Consider the following 21183-nt stretch of genomic DNA (forward strand, 5'->3'; position numbering starts at 1 on the left):
AAAAATACAGTTGAAATATTGTCTATGAACAGTTTTACCTGTCAAAATATTTGTGATTTTGCTCAGCAAGCCTTGTGACCCAAGCATGATTGCCAGACAGCATAGCTAAATCTCTGGCCTTCCTGTGAATAAAATATGTAGCAGCAGGAACACATTGATTAGATTATTCCTGTACTCCTTCTCCCCCCAAAATCAGCCAATACTGCATTTCCATCTCCCAGTCAGAGTACTACTTTAGAAGGCATTACATGGGGCTGATAGCCAGACAAAATCAGGTACAGTATGTATGATTTTTAATCAACAAGTAACTGGATTAAAAGGTGTTTCCTTATCTGGCTTAAGGGTTAACTTGAAAAGATAAAGAAATTACCTATTGTCTCCTATTTCAGGATCTGAGCTGATGCCCAAAGCTTTGTCAACGAGAATTATTGGTGGTATTTGGTGGTTTTTCACCCTTATAATCATATCATCCTACACCGCCAACCTCGCTGCATTTCTCACAGTCGAAAGAATGGAGACTGCCATTGATTCTGCAGATGATTTGGCAAGACAAACCAAGATAGAATATGGCACGGTTCTTGATGGAGCCACTATGAATTTTTTCAAGGTAAGCACTTCATAAAATTAATATTTCCTACGATTGAAATACTGTATGTTGAGGAGACAGGAATAGTGACATATTCAGAGTTTTCTGATCAGTTCCAGTGAATGTTACCTTGACAATGTAACAAATAAGGATAATTCAGAGACCTTAAGTTTTGGTTTAAACAAGTGGATATGCAGGCAAATGTACAGAGCAATCAAATATGGCAAGTTTTCTAGGTGGTGATAAAGCAACAAATGATCAGTAAATCAATCATGCCCTGCTCTGCAAATATGCCCCAGGTTTTCATCTTATGTTTACAACCACTAGGAGAAACTTTGCTGGTGCTGATGAAAGACATGCTTCTGTAAAGATCTGATTTCACTGAAGGGCATAGCAGACAGCCTTTGGAAGCTTTCCTCTTGTCTAAAATTTACTGGTATTCAAAATTACTTATAGCATTTTGAATACTCAAACTGTCCAATATTTTATTCATGTTTTGTGAATTATTGTGACTTATAGCTTAGTCATAATATGTAGGTCATATTATTATAAAGGTTATAATTTCACATCATTTAATTGGTTTCTATACTTGATGCTTGGATTGATAATCTGAAAGACAAAAACAGGACATTCCATAGCTCAACTCACCAACCAGTCTGCCAACTGACCAAATTAACCTGTCCAACAGTCTGCGTTAATAACAGGGGTTTAGTTAGCACACATTTGCAAATGCATGCAAACGCATGCATAAGCTGCAAGGCCTCTTCACGGCACCCTGTGTATTCTTGCAGTACCAACACTACTGAATTTATAAGCGTCTCCACAATGGAAGCACGTGCATTAAATAGATAGATGAGGGGCAAGTGGGCCTGGAGGCAGCCCAATCCCCCTTAAAGGAACAGGAGCACACTAGACACTGTTTGATGCCTTGATCAGGCAATTTAAAAATGACCTAAAAATAAGAAACATTGGATATACCATATTTCACCAATGTGTGACTTAATTCATGTATGTTTAGCTTTAAAACAAAGTAACAGTAACATCTCCATTTTCTAGTATGTTAAGAAGAACCTGAAGTGTGCAAAAAAGCAAAAGGGCAAATAGGGAGAAAAGCCAATACCCTCCTTTTGTGACACCCCCCCCCCCCCCAAGTTATAAGGGATTTAGTAAACCCTTTATATGGAACTACTGTAAGAAGGCTCTCTAGAAATATTAAGCTTTTATTAATGTGTAATATTCTCATTAACATGTCTAGCAAAGATAAAAAAACTTGGGGTTGATTAACTAAAATTGGAGAGTGCAAAATCTGGTGCAGCTGTGCATGGTAGCCAATCAGATTCTAACTTTAGCTTGTTCAGTTAAAGTATAAAGTGTAAAGGTAAAACTTTTTTTAGTTTTGGATAGAGTAGAGAGGGATTAGAACACTTGTCGGTTTTTATTGCTGTGTGTGCCCCGTTAAGGAGATTCACCCTCTCTATGTGTCCTGTTGCCAGTAAAAGTAAGAGACAATCCAAAATTTTGGGTTGTTCCCAGAAAAGTAATAGAGGGAGAATCTTCCAATGTGGACACAAGTTCTAGTGACCTGGGGGTCCCCAAGGAATTACCCTAATTTGCAGGGATTTTCTCTCATTCCTGTTTGGCTATGAGAAAGCAAGTAAAGGACAATTTCCGCAATGGGACACAGATGGCAGAAAAAAATTGACAGGGGTTATAACCCTCCCATACTCTAATCTAATCTAAATTTTTTTTTTAAAGTTTTGCTTATAGTTCTACTTTAAGCTTTGAAAAAAAAAACTGGAAGCTGATTGGTTTCTATGAAGAGCTGCACCAGATTTTTCACTCTCCAGTTTTAATACATTAACCCCAGTGTCTACCTATAAATTCAGGCTTTCTTTAAGCAAGAATAATTTGGAGCAGCTTTTTTCAACCAGGGTGCCTAGGCTCCCTGGGGTGCCTTTGGGTGTCTTCAGGGGTGCCTTGGCAAAATGCCTAGAAACTGCACAAAAACTGTATACAAGCCAGCAGGCTGATCAAGCCTGCCTTTTAGTTACATTAAGCCACAAATTTCTATTATGCACCATTGCAATCTTCTACTCTCCAGTGTCCTAACCAATGACATCATTGGTTGATAAGGAGGATATTGGGTACCTACACAGCACCCTTGTTTGCCCCTCCCCTGCCCCTCTCTATCAGCACTGGGGTCACATTAGCTGAGCGAGGCAGAGAAACTGAGGGAGAAGAGAAACATTGGAATACTAGTCAGTACCAGTGTGCAAAGGTGTTTGCTTTGGAAGAATAGATCACCACTAATGTTGGGTGTCCTACGCATATGGGTGTTACTGCATTTATGTAAAACTATTAATTTCGTTTTTTAGATTTTAGAATGGAGTGCCAGAATTGTAAAGGATGCCTTGACTGAAAAAAGGCTGAGAAACACTGATTTGAAGGTATACTGGGTAAAAGGCTACTTCAGAGTCCTGATGCAAGTGGAGCCAAGTGCATTCTTGTAAACCACAGGGCTGAGTTTTGAAAATGTTCAGTGTGTTTTTTTGTTTTTTTTTGAAGTAGTGCTATAACCACAATATTGCTCAACTGCTGCTTTACATATGCGGTCCCTGCTGATTTTATACATACATTTGCTCATTATGTATGTATGCTGTGCTTCCTGCTCATTAGCTGTAGTGCACTTTGTGCTTTATTGTTGTTCAGTTGCTGAGTTGCTGAAAACAATGAATTTCTGTGCTACTATAATACAGTTCAAAACTGTCCAGGATACTTTTTTTATTTGAATTAGCAGTTAAAATTTCAGGACAAGCTTTGGTAGTCTGTCCCCTTTATCTCTTTCATACACTCACAGACAGACCGACCGACAGTACTCAACTGTGTTGTTGCAAGTGCACAAGCTGCAGTGGGCTCTGAGCATTAATATAAAAATGAGCTTGGTTGGCTCTGGAGCTCCTCTATCACATTTATGTGATTGGTATGTGGTGCCCTCTACCACTAACCCCACTACCCACCCCCCCCTTTCCCTCGTGGGTCCCAGGCTCTACCACTCTCAGGAGCCCCAAGACCAAAACAAGATGCCAAGCAGGAGGAGATTGGGGAATGTCCATTTCTCAATCTCCTTTGCACTAGTGTGAACAGGGAGTGCTCAGCTCTAAGCATTGGTCAGTCGGCTGGAGCAGAGGGTAGAGGGCAGGGAGCCATGAGGGGTCCAATAGATCTGTGATGTCTCCATAAAGAGAACCTGTCACCTGCCCAATGCTGTTGCACAGGGGCTAGTCCCTTTCTAATAGCAATAAAGTTGAATAAAAAAGTTAAAAAATACAATTATATTGAAATAAAATATAAGAAATAAAAAAATAAATAAAAGCAACTCTGTCACCCTGCTCATACCCACAAATGCAAACACAACACAGGGTGTGCACGTGTTTGTAAATAGTGATTGCACCACACGTTTTGGGTACAGTAATTTTTTGCCATTTCACAAGCACATGCAGCGTTGAGGCTTTAGTTTCAATAGTTTTTTAGAGTCATTGATACATTCTTTTGCATAGTGGAATAATAAATCCATAGTAATGCAACGTATAAGAGAACAAATTTCAAATAGATATATTTAGAAGCAAATGTGGTTAGTGGGCACAGGTACATCAATCAAACATAAGGAGGGGAAGAGCCGCCCCTTTCCGGACACCCCAAATGGGTACAAGCTGTGTCATGGAAAGGGGAGCGGCACATCCAACCCACAGATCAAATGCTATTTAAACTAGTGGGGATGTTACCTTCTAAAGCCTGCTACCCACCTAACCTGGTAATATTTTAGCAAAGGTGGTATTAAGGAATAAAAATAAAGAGAGAGAGAAAGGAAAAAAGAAGGGGATAGAAAAGAAAGAAGATGTATAGAAGGAGGAATGAGATGTCCTTTCCGGGATGTTCTACCAAGATTGTTTTATCCAACTCCTACAAAGATGTCAAGGGTATGTGCATGTAATCTGCCCAAGGTTCCCAAATGGCCTCACATTTTTGAACAGTATCTTGTAGGATACTAATCATTTTTTCCTGAGCCATGATCCAAGATATTTTTCGTTTGGCCTGGTCACTGGAAACTGGAAACCGTGGACTGCTTCCATGCTTTTGCTATCATAATTTTTAAAGGATAAAGTGAACAAGGCTCCTTTTACTTTTAGAGGCTTTTTCTATTGGGAAGTTCAGCAGTGCCATGTGGGGGGACATAGGGACGGACAAATCCATCGTCTTTCTGATGATTGCAAGTATCCTATTCCAGAACACTCTTAGTTTTGGACATTCCCACCAAACATGGATCATGGTGCCTGTGTGATTGCATCCTCTGAAACATAAGGGGGAAGTTGAAGGATATAATTTTGCCAGTCTAGCAGGAACCAAGTACCATCTAGTTAGAACTTTAAGGTCTGCCTCCATCAGAGATACGTTGAGTATACCTCAATTCGACCATGTGATCACTCTGTGCCATTCGTCCAGCTCCCATTCCTGTTTGAGCTCACTTTCCCAGGCCAACATACAGGTTTTTTAAGAGTGCTCTACAGATAGTGACTCATATATCACCGAGATCCCCCCTCTGCTCGGTAAGCTGGCCACACCAAAGTTCATATGGCGTTATGCTAGGTGGTAAGGGTTTGGATCCCCAAATGGAGTGTAGGAAGTGAGAGATTCGTTGGTGTCTGTAAGTTTCAGTTGGGGGCATTTCAAGGATATTGATACAGTGATTGAGGGTGAGTGGACCCAATGAGTTAAAATAATGGCCTATTCTGTATAGCCCCTTGTCAGCCACCATTGAAATGCTCTAATGTTAATGCCTGGGAGGAACTGGGGATTGTGGAATAAATGGGCTAGCAGCTTAAACGGGGATATTAACTCCGGATTAATTTTGAGTTTGTCCCATACTGACATCAAATGAGATAATGTTGGGGCGAGAATTGCTGGTCATTTACTAGGGTGACTCCACAGTAAGAAATCTAGTGTGAATTGTGGTACTGCTTCCCTTTCCATATGCACCCAATCAGGTTTTGCAATCCGGGAGTAGATCACTGATATTTGGGCTAATTGTGCTGCTTGGTAATACCTGTGTAGGTTAGGTAATCCCATCCCTCCCTTGTTTCGGGCTCTAAAGAGGACCCCCTGAGCTACCCTGTGCCCCTTTGATCCCCAAACAAAGGCTATAATTTTCAGCCTGAAAGCTTTTTAAATGGTCCATTTTAATAGGTATGGGTAGGCACCTAAAAAATAGAGAATACGTGGAAGTATTGTCATCTTTATAGCGTGAACCCTCCCTAGCCATGATATAGGTAGTGGAGACCATTCACGCAAATCCGATTCCAATTTGCGAAATATTGGCGGATAGTTGGTTGCTTATAGCTGTTCTATCCTAGAAGTTAAATGCGCCCCTAGGTAGGGAATGTGAGGATCATGCCATGTAAAGGGGAAGTGGATTTTTAGCAGGGAAACTAAGGAATCTGGTAGATTTATGTTAAGGGCCTGCGACTTTGACATATTGACATGTAGTCCTGAAATTTTTCCGAAATTGTCCAGTAGGTGGCAGACATTTGGTAGAGAGATTAGTGGTGAGGTGATGAAGAGGAGGAGATCGTCTGCAAAAAGAGCACATTTGTGTGATTGTACACCACGAATATCCGGGTGAGTCCTGATCGCTATGGCTAAAGTTTCAATCGCCATTGCGAACAGCAGGGGGGATAGGGGGCAACCCTGTTGTGTGCCTTTAGAGATTGTAAATGGCTCTGAGTAGTGTCCCTGAAGATGTACTCGCGCTTCGGGAATCGAATATAGTGCTCTTTGAATAAAGTGCTCTTAGCTCTTAGCTGTTAGTGAAGTGTCAGCCAAACCCCCAATACTGTAATATTTTGAAAAGATAAGGCCATGAGACAGTATCGAAGGCCTTGTGTAAATCTATAGATAGTAAAAGTCCTTCTTGAGATTGCCCCCCATCCCAGCCCGATCTCAACAGTGAGATAATGTCAATTGCCTGTCTAATTTGATCAGGGCCTTGCCTACCCGGGATGAACCCCACCTGATCTTTATGTATGTATAAGCTTATGAAGGAGGACACCAGGTCCACTAACAATTTGGTTAGGATCTTTAGGTCATTATTAATTAATGATATGGGCCTGTAGTTGCTAACCTCCCCCGGGTCTTGTCCTGGTTTTGGGAGCACTGTGATAAACGCTGAGTTAAGTGAGCATTCCAGGGTCGTTCCCTTCCTCAGGGCGTTAAAGAATCGTGCTAGATGTGGGGACAGAATGGGTGCAAACTTTTTATAATAGGGATTAAAGAACCCTTCTGGTCCGGGAGCCGACCTCCGTTTCAAGGTTTTGATTACCATGAGCACTTCTTCCGCCGTTGTTGGAGATTCCAATCTATCGATATGGTGATCTTCCAGTTTGGGAATAGGTAAAGAGTCTAAAAAGGAGTCAATACCAGCCTGATCCTCCTGCGCCCCTCCGCTATATACATTTTTATAGAAATCATGGAAGGCGCTCATTATTTTCTGAGGCTTGTGTGTCCCAGATCCATTTGGGAGACATATTTTTGGTAAGGTATTAGAGCGAAGTTTGGAGTTAGACCAGCTGCTAGCATTAAAACCACTTTATCTCTCATTTGGTAAAACCAGGCCCCACTCCATCGTAAATTTTTCTCTGCTCTTGATGTAAGAGCAAGGTTTAAAGCCAGTCTGGTCTCATCGAGTTTGGCTGTTGGAATAGATTTAGGGTCTCTTTTATGTTGCTTGCTAATAGTTAAGAATTCCTTTTCTAGTTTATCTATGTCTGCTTTATTTGCTCGTTTGAATTGGGAAGAAATCTAAATACGTTTCCCTCTGATGGTGGCTTTATGGGCACAGAGTTTCAGGGTTTATATCTTCCTTGTCATTAAGGGAGAAATAGCCATTGATGGCTTTTTCAATTTCAATTGATCTCATCGGGTCACTAAGTATTGATTCGTTAAGCCTCCAGTGATTCTTTCCATGAGGACTCTGGGCTCCTTGTATGAGAAGAAAAACCATAGAGTGGTCAGACCACACAGTATATCTTATGAATGATTTGTGTGCTAGGGGTATATGCATGGTAGACAGGAAGATATGGTCAATTCTGGAAAAGGATTGGTGTGGGTGCGAAAAATGGGTATAATCCCGAGCTTGAGAATTGAGTTCTCTCCAAATGTCAATTAATTTATGTTGGTGAATGAGTCTAGCTATCCGTAAGCTTTGTTTGGGTGGGTGGGTATTTTGAATACCCGGTGGACGCTTTTTGTTAAGCCCCGAGTCGAAGGCTATGTTGGTATCTGCTCCCACCACAATTGTGCCTTCCAGCATGGGTCCCAGTTTCTGGAACATTTATTCAAAGAATTTTGTTTGGCCTCGATTGGGTGCATAAAAAGAAACGGAGGAGTAAAGTCGGTCATCCAACACTCCCTTGATTAGGATGAAACTTCCATCCAGATCTTTATGTTCCAGCTGGAGTGTGAATTTCAATTTGTGTGAGAAAAGAATTGCTACACCCTTAGTCTTATTTTCCGCATTAGCGAGGTAAAAATTTGGGAATTTAGGATGGATGAACTTGGGGCAATATGATCTAGGGAAGTGTGTTTCCTGTAACAAGATCACGTCAATCTTTTGGTTATGGTAGTATTAAAATATTTTTCATCTTTTAATCTGGGAGTTCAATCCCTGTGTATTATGGGATACTATTCGTAGGGGTGAGGTCAGTTTATCAGCTTCAGCAATGGAGCAGATGGAGGGGGAGCTCAAGCGACACACGACACTTAGCTGTGAGCCTCGTGGAAGAGGTATATAGGATATGTCCTGGTGTCTGGAATTCAAGTCAGGTAGGGAAAGGATGCAATATTTTCTGGAAGGACGTCTGGAAGAAAGACAAGCATGAGCAACAGAAAGAGAGGAGAAAAGTATGTAACAATGGTGAGATGATATAGCTAACTTCAGAAGGGAGGTGAGGCAAGGCCCCAACGCTGCCTTAAACAAAATGAAAGAGTCTTCTTCTGCCAGAGAAGAAGCAACCCTGTCCAGGGGAGAGTCGTAATCCATATCTCCTGTTCAGGCAGAGGCACCAATAGGCTGCTCCGACAGCAGCGCCTTTGTATTACAACATATATGAAATGAAATAACTAAACAATTGCAATTTATGATAGTAACGCAACCAGCTTAATTGAAATAAAACTGCCTATCAAGGTGTGTAACCTGTTCAGACCCGTATGCAGTCCTATGGGATAAAGGGAGGAAAGGCTATCATGTGGGTAGTCAGAAGGGGATCAGCGGTGCTATGGAAAGAAGGTATAGTGGTATAATTCGGACATGGGGTCCAGTTAATCTTGTTACTGGTATAATTTCAATTGCGCGGTCCCTCCTGCTGAAATCAGATAGGACACGCCCCACAATTAAAATAATAATAAATTAAAGGAAAGAGAAAAAAAAAGGGGGGGACCCCCCCACCACACTGTATCTGATACACTACATTTACAATATCATGTTTTAAAATATCTAGAACCAGTTTAGAACCCAAACAAACCTTTCCCCAAAATCCCTCAAAAAGTGGGAAAAATTGAAAAAGAGAAGGGGTGCAACAAGTGCTCCGAAGAGACCCAGCTGGGGCCATTCAAATGGGAAGGACCCAGAGCGAAAAAACAGTTTGAGCTCATCAAGCTTAGATAGTCACATATAGTTAGGTAATTCAGGTAGGTGCGGATTCCTTGGATCTCTTGGTTTTTGGTTTCTACCACATCGGAGTGATTGGGCTCGTGGGCATCTGTCGTTTAGAGGATCCAGCGGCAGGTCCAGGTGAAGGAGAAGACGGGGTCTGAGTAATGAGTCCCAGATGAAGGAGGAGTTTTTCTCCCTTCTGAAGTTTGGAGAAGAAGGGAGAAAATATTTTATGTCCTTCTGAGCGAGCACTGAGAGGAGCAGTTTAAGCAATTTTTTGGATGGTAGATGGGGATGAATCCGCAAAAATTTGAATAGAATGATCCTGGATCTTGAGATTTGTGATGAAGCGTGCCCGCTGCAGAACTTCTTCCTTAATCGCATAATAATGAGGTTTCACCACAATGTCTCTTGGGAGTCCGTCTGAATGGGGGGGTTCCAGAGCCCTATGAGCCCTGTCCAACTCCAATTTGCAGGGGTGAATATCGGGGATAAGGCTCTGAATGAGAGAGCGAACTGCTGCATGCACATCTGTGACTTTTTCCGGAAGACCTCTGATCCTGAAGTTATATCTGCGAGATCTATTCTCGAGGTCATCTATTTTAGACATGGCTGTCTCGAGCTGGTCTTGTAGGTCCTGTATACGATTAGTGTTTTGATTCGTTCTGGCGATCGTGGTGTCCAGGTGTGATTCGATTGTTTCTATGCGGGATTCTAAGGTCTGGAGTTCCGCTTTAATGTCCCCTGTAATTTTGGCAGCCATTTGAGAAAGTCCAATGCTCAGCATGTCTGAGAATCTGGAGAATAAGTCCACTAAGTTATTAGGCATATCAGGCCAGAGGGCATGGAGATTCTCCCTTAACTCTGGGAGAACAGAGCTTTCTTCCATAGGGCATAATAAAAAGTCCTCCATGGTGTGCCCTATCAATGATTCTGTGGATGCAGGAGATGCTGTTCCTATTAGTTGAGTGCTCTCTAATGCTCCGGGGAGAGGGAGAGAGAGAGATTTGTGCCTTTGGGGGCCTATTAACCGTTCCTGTGTATCAGATGTGGTACCCGCTCTTGTCACCTCTCTGGGGCTGCCTGATGAGCTGGTGGTGGGACTGGTTGCGTGCCTGTGTGGGCGCTTGTGTGTGGAAGCAGAGTGGTGCTCCCGGACTACGTGGCCATCTTAGGAGCCGCTGCCGCGCGTGTTCCTCGGTTTAGCTTCATTTCTCTGCCAGAATCCCAGAATATCCTCCTATATAATGTGGATGATGGCAGAGGATGAGGTGACAGAGTCTGGTGGAAGGATGGAGAGTATTAGTCTATCTGTGCCCGAGGATGGAGCTGGATTGAGCTAAAATGGCGGCCGGCCTCCAGCTGTGACTGACGGGAGAGCTGGCTGCAGCTCCAGACTACTCACTCCGGAGGCTCTCCTACAAGGCTGGGAGGAAGGCAGGTGAGATGCAGTGCTGCCTGGGTGGAGGATGGCAGGTATGAGGCCCTGGGAGCCTGAGGATGGCTCCGGGAATGGCCATAATGGACTAGGCCGAAGCCAGCGAATCGGCACAATAGTGGTATGGGCCAGTGCAGGGGATGATGCCCAACAAATCTGTGGGGTCCAGACCTGTTCCAGGCATGATGAGGCTTGGATGGATGCGGAAGGAGTGAGGACGGAGCTGGATTGAGCTAAAATGGTGGCCGGCCTCGAGCTGTGACTGAGGGGAGAGTTGGCTGCAGCTTCAGACTACTCACTCCAGAGGCTCTCCTACAAGGCTGGGAGGAAGGCAGGTGAGATGCAGTGCTGCCTGGGTGGAGGATGGCAGGTATCGCAGTGTTGAGGCTTTAAACATTTGTTATATATTTACTGTACACTACCTCATATTTTATTTAGTAGGAAAAAATGGGGAAATGGGGATTAACTTTTTTTTCATTTTTAAATGACAAAGAGATTTATACTTATTCTATTGTACAGAGCGGTCCTGAACTGCCTCTTCTTAGGTCCCCTGCCAGTGTTTCTGTATCCTCCCCTCCAGTGAATGCCCCCATAGAAAGCTGCTTTCTATGGGAGCATTTGTGCAGGCTCACTCCTGAGACGCAGATGACGGGACTTGGCCCCGCCCCCACTCCCTTGTTACTGGCTTTGATTGACAGCAAAGCCAGAGAGACCAGGAAGTTAGGGGAGAGAAGAGCTGCAGACATGTGCAGCACTGAATCAAATGAGTGCTCAGGTAAGTAACAGGAGGAGGAGTGGAGAAAATGATGCCCAAACATTTTTTACCTTAATGCAAGGTAAAAAATAATTAGGCTTTAGAACCACTTTAATTGTGTTTGTATACACTAAAACTCCTCATAGTGTATTTTTTCATAATAATGTAGATTTGATAAACTGTTGTGCAAATATTGTGCACTAGTGAGCATAAACAAAATATATGAATGCCATATTAACCACTTAAGCCCCGGACCATTTGGCTGGCCAAAGACCAGAGCACTTTTTGCGATTCGGCACTGCGTCACTTTAACTGACAATTGCGCAGTCATGCGATATGGCTCCCAAACACAATTGACGTCCTTTTTTTCCTACAAATAGAGATATCTTTAGGTGGTATGTAATCACCTCTGCGTTTTTTATTTTTTGCGCTATAAGCAAAAAAAGCAACAATTTTGAAAAAAAACGCATTATTTTTTACTTTTTGCTATAATAAATATCCCAAAAAATATATAAAAAAACATTTTTTTCCTCAGTTTAGGCCAATACGTATTCTTCTACATATTTTTGGTAAAAAAATCGCAATAAGAGTTTATTGATTGGTTTGCGCAAAAGTTATATTGTTTACAAAATAGGGGATAATTTTTTTGCATTTTTATTAATTTTTTTTTTATTAGTTATGGTGGTGATCAGCGATTTTTATCATGACTGCAACATTATGGCGGACAGATCGGACACTTTTGGCGTGATTTTGGGACCATTCACATTTATACAGCGATCAGTGCAATTAAAAATGCATTGATTACTGTGTAAATGTGACTGGCAGTGAAGGGGCTGTAGGGGTTAAGTGTGTCCTAGGGAGTGATTCTAACTGTGGGGGGGGCTGTGTGTGACACAACACTGATCACTGCTCCCGATTACAGGGAGCTGTGATCAGTGACAGTGTCACTAGGCAGAACGGGGAAATGCTTGTTTACATTAGCATTTCCTCGTTCTTCCTCTCCATGAGACAATCGCGGGTATCCCTGCGGACATCGAGTTCGTGGGACCCGCGATTGTGCTCACAATGCTCCTGGTGCGTGCGTGCCCGCAAGCAGCCTCTTAAAGGGCAACATACAGGTATGTGATTCTGCCTGTACGTGCCCTTCTGCCGACGTATATCATCGTGAGGCGGTTGGGAAGCGGATAAAGAGGTGGTAAACCTCAGAAATGCCCCCCAAAAAAATCCTGCAAGACAAGGCATCGCATACTAGCTCATTATGAAATATTTACTTTAGAACAATGCCCTGCAGTGCTGCCGGCACTCCGCTCCCACGGCCGATATCTTTCACCAGAGTTACTTCTGGGTTCGTGGGCTTCAGCACTGTGATTGGTCGGAGCCACAATGAGGTCATGCGGGCACGTTTTTTTTTTTTTTCTTGGGGGGGGTTTGGAGGTTTACAACCTCTTTAATAAGGCATTCATATTTTTTTCATGCTCACTAGTGCTCACTGTCCTGATAACATTTTATATGCAGAATTCATGGCACCAGTGGGCTGTTTCTTCAGTGCGCATGGGCCGATGACGTCAGCAGCAGCGTATATAGTGAATAGCTCCTAAACTGTGGAAGTTTAGGAGATATTTACAGTACCTACAGGTAAGCCTTATTATGGGCTTACCTGTAGGTATAAACGGTGTAACAGAGTTTACAACCACTTTAAGAATCTTTTCAGATACATGAGACACAAAATGCCTAATTGTATTCACAGAAATTGTGTTATATTTTCCCTATAAATGTAAAGTATCTCACCAGCAGTATGCAATGTTAAGTAAAAAGGGAGCTGGGAAAGTAATATTTTAAGTGGAGATTGAAGTTTCAACTGCACAATTATAAATAGCTGTTCAATGAATGATCTACAACCAGGCTAATAAATCAGCCAGCATCAATGCAATTGATCTATCCATTGTAGATGTTATTAAATTGGAAACAACACATAAATAAAAAAAATAATTTAAGTATTTGAGTTCATTTGTGAACTGGCAGTAACTGATATAATATTAATGACTGTTTCAGTGTTTAGGGTGGGCAAGAGTAAGTGTAGGAATTCAGCATCAAGATGAAGGTAATATTCAATGTAACATACCTACCAACTTATATTTTCCATATTATGAGTCTTTGGCAGCAATGAAGGTTTAAGTTAACCCCCAAAGTACTGTATATGCTTGGTGGGCCATGCTGATAAAGGAGGCATGTTTTGCACAGTAAGTTAAAAATAATAAATATTAATATCCATAAAAAAACTGTCAACATCTAAAGCAGGTGCTTATTATATTATAATGCAAAGTATGGAATCACAGGGGTTGATTTATTAACCACTTGCCGACCAGCCGCTGTCATTATACTGCGGCATGGTAGCACGATTCTGCAAATCGCTGAAGGTGTACGTTGGCTCGGAAACTCGCTTTTGTGGGTGCGCACGCGCTCCCATTGGCCAGCGGGGGGAGCCAATCAGCGGGTCCAGTGGACTCAATGTCCACAGGCCACCCATGATTGTTCCCCGCAGTGACAGAACAGGGATCTACCTGTGTAAACAAGGCAGATCTTTGTTCTGACAGGGGAGATCACACAGATCCTTTCTTTCTGCTAAGCAGGAAGATGCATCTGTGTGTTTCCCCAGTCACAAAGTCCCCCATACAGTTAGAAAACACCTGCAGGGAACACATTTATCCCCTTGATCACCCCTGATGTTAACCCCTTCCCTGCCAGGGTCATTAGTACAATGTCAGTGCATATTTTTAGCACTGATTACTGTAATAATGTCACTGGTTCCCAAAAAAGTGTCAAAAATGTCAGTTGGATGTTCGATCTGTCCACCGCAATGTTGCAGTCCCGCTAAAAATCACTGATCACCGCCACTTCTAGTAAAAAAAAATAATAATAAAAAGTCATAAATCTATCCCCTATTTTGTAGACGTGATAACTTTTGAGCAAACCAATCAATATACACTTATTGCAAGTTTTTTATCAAAAATATGTAGCAGAATACATATCGGCTTAAACTGATGAATACATTTGTTTTTTTTTTTTTTGTTTTTTTTAATTTGGAAATGTTTTATAGTATAAAGTAAAAAAGGTTTTTTTTTTTTTTTCAAAATTAGTTTATATCACAAAAAATAAAAACTGCAGAGATAATCAAATACCACCAAAAGAAAGCTCTATTTGTGGGAAAAAAGTACATCATTTTTGTTTGGGTACAGCGTTGCACGACCGCACAATTGTCAGTCAAGTGACACAGTGCCATATCGCAAAAAATTACCTGGTCAGGAAGTGGATAAATCCTTCCGGGGCTGAAGTGGTTAAGGATGATACAAAACTGGACATAATGCCCATAGAAAACAAGGTTAATTTTCCAGTTATTTTTTTGGTTGGTATAGTCAGAGACAGATTTTAGCCAAATGGGGCTCTAAGCAAAGAAATAGCTTTGCTCCCCTCCCCCAACCAATTGACATTGATACGGATTACACTAAGTTAAAATTGTAAGTGCACCTACATGTGTGCACTACGGTTATATATATATATATATATATATATATATATATATATATATATATATATATATATATATATATATATATATATATATATATTATGTATACAGGGTATGATCTGGTTCCAAGCAGTATGCAGCTGCGCCAATATTCCCACTCACTGTGTATCCTATGCTTCCTTAATCATAATGTTGTTTAAGTTGTGTGAATCAAATATCAGTACTGTATGGCTTAAGTAGTATAGAAGGTTGAAACAACAGCACAGGAGAATTACTACTAAGGTAAAAAGATTGCCCTTCCTTAAAGTGTATCTGTAGCCAACACATATTTTATATATTTTTTTTTCTGCTTAGGCTAGGTAAGGGTTAGGACTTCTGTCAGATTTTTACTGTTGTCTGTGTCCCCACTAGGAAAATTCACTCTTTTTTGCCCTAATGTTCATTGTCAACAGGACAGAAAGCTACAGGGAATTCAAAAGTTTACACTTTTCACCAGAGCAAGAATAAAGTTTCCAATGGGCACTTGTTCCTAAGACAACTGTGTAAAATCTGAACTCTCTCACTTTGGAGAAATTTTCACTCACATTTTGTTACATCTTCAGTATCGAAATTAAGGGGACGTTTCCCCCAAAAGACATGGATTTAATTATATTCAAATCTAAAAACAAAAAAACAAAAAAATACTTAGACTTGTTTTTAAGCACTCTGAAATAAGTGCAAGTTATTCCCAAACACACTTCATCCTGGCACAAATTTACAGCATTCTAAATATGCCCATGTTCACCATTTGCTGGTGAAATATGAGGCATGGACAGTTACATTACCATCATAAAAGGTTCATTGTGCTAATTTGTATATGCATCATATCCTATCTTAGTCCTGAATACCATCACCATCTCAGCCTGATTATGCCATGATGGTTCCCAATATAAAATCACATAAGGTCATCGCAGTCCCATGTGCCGGGTAATTATCATATAGGTGTAACTTGTTTAAATATTTTTTTGAAGGAGGTGTCATATTTGATGCAGTCCAGGGTGAGTAAGGAAGGCTATGTGTTATGGACATATGCTATATCTTTTTATTTATGTAAATTTTAAACTTTTACATTTTTTTAACTGTTTTGAAATATTTTTTTCATCACCATTATCCCTATTTGTATTAAAAGTTGTATTATTGTATAAAATGTTGTAGTTAAAGCAGGATATATGTGCTGCTTACCATGGCTCCTGAGATTTGTCTTGACTTTCTGCATCAATGAAAAGCCAGCTGTCTCCCTTGAGGAGCACTCTTCTCCTTTGTAATGCTTATATTTTATGATGTTAAAGTGTGTGAACACAGTCCAGTTTGCATGGGAAAATGTTTACCCACAAACTGTGTTGACAGAGGAACCTACGTAAGTTTGAATCATATCATTGAGCGCAAAACTTTTGACTCAGTCATGAATGTACATACAAAGTCTGGCATTTTTTTAAATTTAGCCCATAAGAGGGCAGTGTGTATATGGAATTCTAGTCCTACAGTAGACGTTAAAAGTTATGTTATAATCCATCTCAGCATCTTTGATTATCTCCTTTCTCCACAAAGTAGTACTATAAACAGACATCATATGAAATTTACCAGATTGTCTATGCAAATATATGCAAGTAACTTTTTTCCTGAAAATAAAATTGTAATAAAATTTTGTGAATTGTTCAAAATATGAATATTCAACCAAATTAAAATTTAAAAGCATGCTTATTAAAAAGAAATGTATTGTAAAATATTAAGTTTTCTGTGATATTGGAATTGGGGGGGGGCAATATTTTATGAGGGTCTTAACAAAGAAAAGCAAGGAGGGAAGATCCACTTTAGAATATAAATGAGCTCTATAGAAAAAAAGTAATTGTTTTATAGGTGGTTGATCCAATGAAGCAAGTCATTGCTTGAAGAGAATAATTGTTTAAAAAGTCCTTTGAGATAGATTGCGTGTTTAGGTCTTAATTTCATTATGTCTTGGGAAGAAACAATTTGTTAGAAATGGGAATGTAACATCTGGGAGAACAAATTACTTCTTTAAGAGGCATTCCTGTACAATTAAATGTAGGCTGTCATGTTTGTAAGTATTTTCAAACATAATTTTCAGCTAGAACTTAACCCTAATAGGAAAGTTATACAATTACTTTTAATAAATGTATTTACTTTATTATTAAAATGCAATAAACAGATATCTTAGAATTAATTTTTTTTAGATTTACATTATAAACTTTGATGACTGTTATCCCTTAATGCAAGCATTAGTGTTGATAAAAAAATACACTCTTTTGGCAAGAGATCTCTTTAGAATTACCTGCACCTAATTCAGTCAAGCATTTGCACCAGTTTAGGTAACAATACTGACATGTACGCCAAATTCAGGTAATTCTAACTACCGCCAATTTAATAGCCTGTCAAATGCGACATATTCCCACACAGGGCTTTACTTCTGGCCACATTCAGCTGTGAGCTAGAAATTCCGGTGGGAGTGATGTTTTATGTGGTTCTAAACAAAGAAAAGCATGAATTGAAGATGCCCTGCCAAAAGCTAAAACTAAGCTAAGGGGCTGTTGCAAGGATTACACAAATATTTTAGATATAATTTAACAGGAAACAGGGAACTAGCCTCTCAGTTCCCCTATTAGGGTTCATCCACCACACTACAAAACTCCTTGGCCATGAGCCTGTCAGAGGGAGTGCACTGAGGAAGGATTCAATATTTCAATTCTTTTTATTGAAAATGTAACCGATGTGACAAGAATGGTACACAACACAGAGAAAAATGAAAAAAAAAGTAGGAATATACAATGGTAACATGTACAGTATTTGTAACATGTACATGATATTTATAAGTATAACCAGATTATAGTTCAGTTTGTGGTAACATATTTATCCACCCAGGATGACCAGTTTTTATCGAATTTACAGCAGTTCATCGAGTTATTAGCCAACATTTTTTCATAAGTGTAATTGATGTGTACCAGGTTTGCGGTTTCAGAAAGGTTTGGGGAATCTTGAGAGCTCCACATTTTAAGAATGGTGTTTCATGCTGCTAGTAGTATATGTGTCACTGTGGGTCTCATGGAGTTCGGGTATGTATCTATTCCTATGTTAAGAATAGTGATTCCCGGGTTGGGAGGTTTGAGAATTCCTGTAACCGAGAACACTAAGTGGAATATCTGCCTCCAGAAGCTATTGAGGCTTGGGCATTCCCAAAGAAGGTGTAACAGACTACCTGTTTGTCCACAATTACACCAGCAGTTGGGGGATCTGTAGAATTTAGCTAACCGTTAGGGCATGAAGTACCATCTATGCATGATTTTTTGTGTAATTTCCCAGTGGTTGCTACATTTAGAGAATTTATGTGATGATTGGAAGGCAGCTTGCCATTGTTTAAGAGAACAGAATTTGTTCAAATCTTTTTCCCATTTTTGTATATAGGGGATTTTTTGGAGTAAGGTTTTGTCATGCAGTGGGTTGTAGATAATAGAGATGCCCTTTTCCTGGGATGTGTACGATGAGAGGAATTTCCAAATAAGAGGGGGGACTTTTATTATAGGCAAGGGATGTTTTGACAGGAAGTGTAATGCCCAGTACACATGATCGGACTTTCCGACAACAAAACCATGGATTTTTGTTCGAAGGGTGTTGGCTCCAACTTGTTTTGCATACACACGGTCACACAAATATTGGCCAACAATTATGAACGTAGTGACGTACAACACGTATGACGGCTGATTAAAAGGAAGTTCAATAGCCAGTGAGCCGCCCTTTGGGATCCTTCTGCTAATCTCGTGTTTATCTCGTGTTAGTAGAAGTTTGGGGAGAGATGATTCACGCTTTTCAGCTTCGTGCTTTTCAGTTCATTTCTGCTTTTCAGTTTGTGCTTGTCAGTTCGTATCTGTTCTTCAGTGCATGCTTGTCGGTTCATTCCTGTCTTTCAGTGCATTCTACTTATAGTTTGCTTATGATTTTCAGTGCCTTCTAGTCCGGTCGTTTCTGATTTTCAGCTCATTCTTCTCAGGTCCTTTCTGATTTCCAGTGTGTTCTGTCAGTTCATTCTGAGCAGCTGTTCGTTTATTAGCCATTTGCGGTTACGTACTCGACGTAGAGTTTGTGCTGTTGTTGGGCTTGGTGTTGGAGTTATTGCTTTGACTCAAGTTCAGTCCATGAACAGGGGAAGGAGGAGTTCTTGGACCAAGAATTGGTCACTTAATCATGACCAATTCTGTCATATGCCGTTGTTGCAGAAACTCCAGGAGAGTAATCCTGATGATTTCAGGAATTATCTCCGGATGACGGACCCTGTCTTTCACCATCTCTTGGCTTTGCTGACCCCTTATATTATGAAGCAGGACACCTGCATGTGGCAAGCCATCACTCCCGAGCAAAGGCTCCTCACCACCTTGCGGTACTTGGCAATGGGGAGAAGTCTCCAGGACCTGAATTTCACGACTGGGATCTCCCCCCAGGCTCTGGGAATCATTATTCCACAGACCTGTTCTTCCATCATTCAGGTCCTGCAGAAGGACTATATTAAGGTAAGTTGTATCCTTTATTTCTCTCATTTCTCTCATTCTTCTCATTTAGAACCCTCCCTCCCCCCCAACCGCTAAGTCAAACGATACCAATACTCTCTCTGCTGACCTTGCCAAACCCATACACACTATATCTACCTCTTTTGTGGTCATATTTATGGATGAATTCACCAAAGCATGTAGTGCAAGTGCCTGCCTGAATAATTTCAAATGGTACTGTTTAAAGTTTTGTTCTCCTATTATCTTGATAGGTAATTGCAGAATGTAAAAATGTGCTTCAATTTGGACAGTGTGCATTCATATTTTTGGATTATGACACTTATTACCTGTCCAATGGGCTGCCAATAGTGTAAGTAAGGTGGGGCTGGCCAAACTAACACACATTATTTATGCATTCAGGTCTCAATGAAGTGGAGAGGGTTACCTGTCCAAAACATCTCCCCCCACCCTTTTTACAATGGGCCATCAGAGAGGAATCTGATAAGTGGACCTTATACTTTTGTCTTTAAATACTCATTTCAATAAATGTTATACTTATGTTGGACAAGAATGTTTGTGTCTAATCTGCTTGCAATGTTATATGCAAAAGTACCAATTTTTTTTTTCTTGTTTGTTTCCTTCCAAACCACAGGAATGGCAGACTGTGGCCTCCTAATACCACCAGCAGTGGGACTTTCCCAATTGTGGTGGTTCGATCGATGGGAAGCACGTCTGGATTGTCCCGCCGCCCAACTTAGGGTCATACTACTTCAATTATAAGGGGTACAGTAGTACTGTGATGTTGACGGTGGTGACGGCGAATTGTAAGTTCCTATATCTGGAAGAATGGCCATATGTCTGATGGAGGAGTGATCACCCAGACGGAATTTTACCGGCGTCTCTAGAATGGCACCTTGGGGTTGCCATCTCCAGAGGATAACGTTGGAGGCTTCAAGTTTGTTTTTGTGGCGTATGAGGCCTTTGCGCTGGGGGATCATCTGATGAGGCCATTCCCCATGAGGACCCTGACCCCAAAGCAGAGGGTTTTTAATTACCGGCTGACACATGCCAGAAGAGTGGTCGAGAATGCCTTTGGCATAATGGCCAGCCACATGGCCGTATACAAACTAAATGACATCATCTTGAGCTGCTGCATTCTTCACAATTTCCTGTGGAAGAATGCAGCCAACTATCTGGCCTCAGTTATGACTGAGGCCGACTTTTCACCTGACCAAACAATGATGGCGATTGAAAGTGGCCATCCTGGCTTGCGCCCGCAAAGTACGGCACAACTATGTTGAGTACTTCGTGTGTAGGGGGGCAATTGATTTACCATAATATCTGGAAGCTGTGTAAAATACATTTTTTAAAAAAACTAAGCTCATATTTAATTTGAATTACTGTTTGTGTTTCTTATCTATCTCCTAGGTTCTCCAATGGCCTTTTATTTTTGGCCATTTTCTTCAGTAGTGCAAACGTAACTTATTTGAAACATGAGGTGGCAATCTCTTCTTCAGCTATTATGTTGTGCTGTGGGTCTGCTACACACACACAATGTTTTTGTTGTTAATGTATGTAATGCATTAATGATAAAAATAATCAACCTTTTCAACTCCATGAATTCATTGTTTGTAGTCCCTAAA

At 40.8% G+C, this 21183-nt stretch overlaps 1 protein-coding gene across 1 annotated transcript in view; it reads left to right on the forward strand.

The window, feature by feature from the left end:
- GRIK3 (glutamate ionotropic receptor kainate type subunit 3) overlaps positions 1 to 21183 on the forward strand; it is a 929711-nt gene that overhangs the window by 860713 nt on the left and 47815 nt on the right. The window contains exon 13 of the mRNA XM_073615535.1: positions 390 to 607. Within this exon, the coding sequence (XP_073471636.1) occupies positions 390 to 607 (218 nt within the window). The remainder of the gene's footprint in view (positions 1 to 389; positions 608 to 21183) is intronic.

The sequence above is a fragment of the Aquarana catesbeiana genome, linkage group LG02 (assembly GCF_042186555.1).
Source record: "Aquarana catesbeiana isolate 2022-GZ linkage group LG02, ASM4218655v1, whole genome shotgun sequence".
Lineage (NCBI taxonomy): Eukaryota > Metazoa > Chordata > Amphibia > Anura > Ranidae > Aquarana > Aquarana catesbeiana.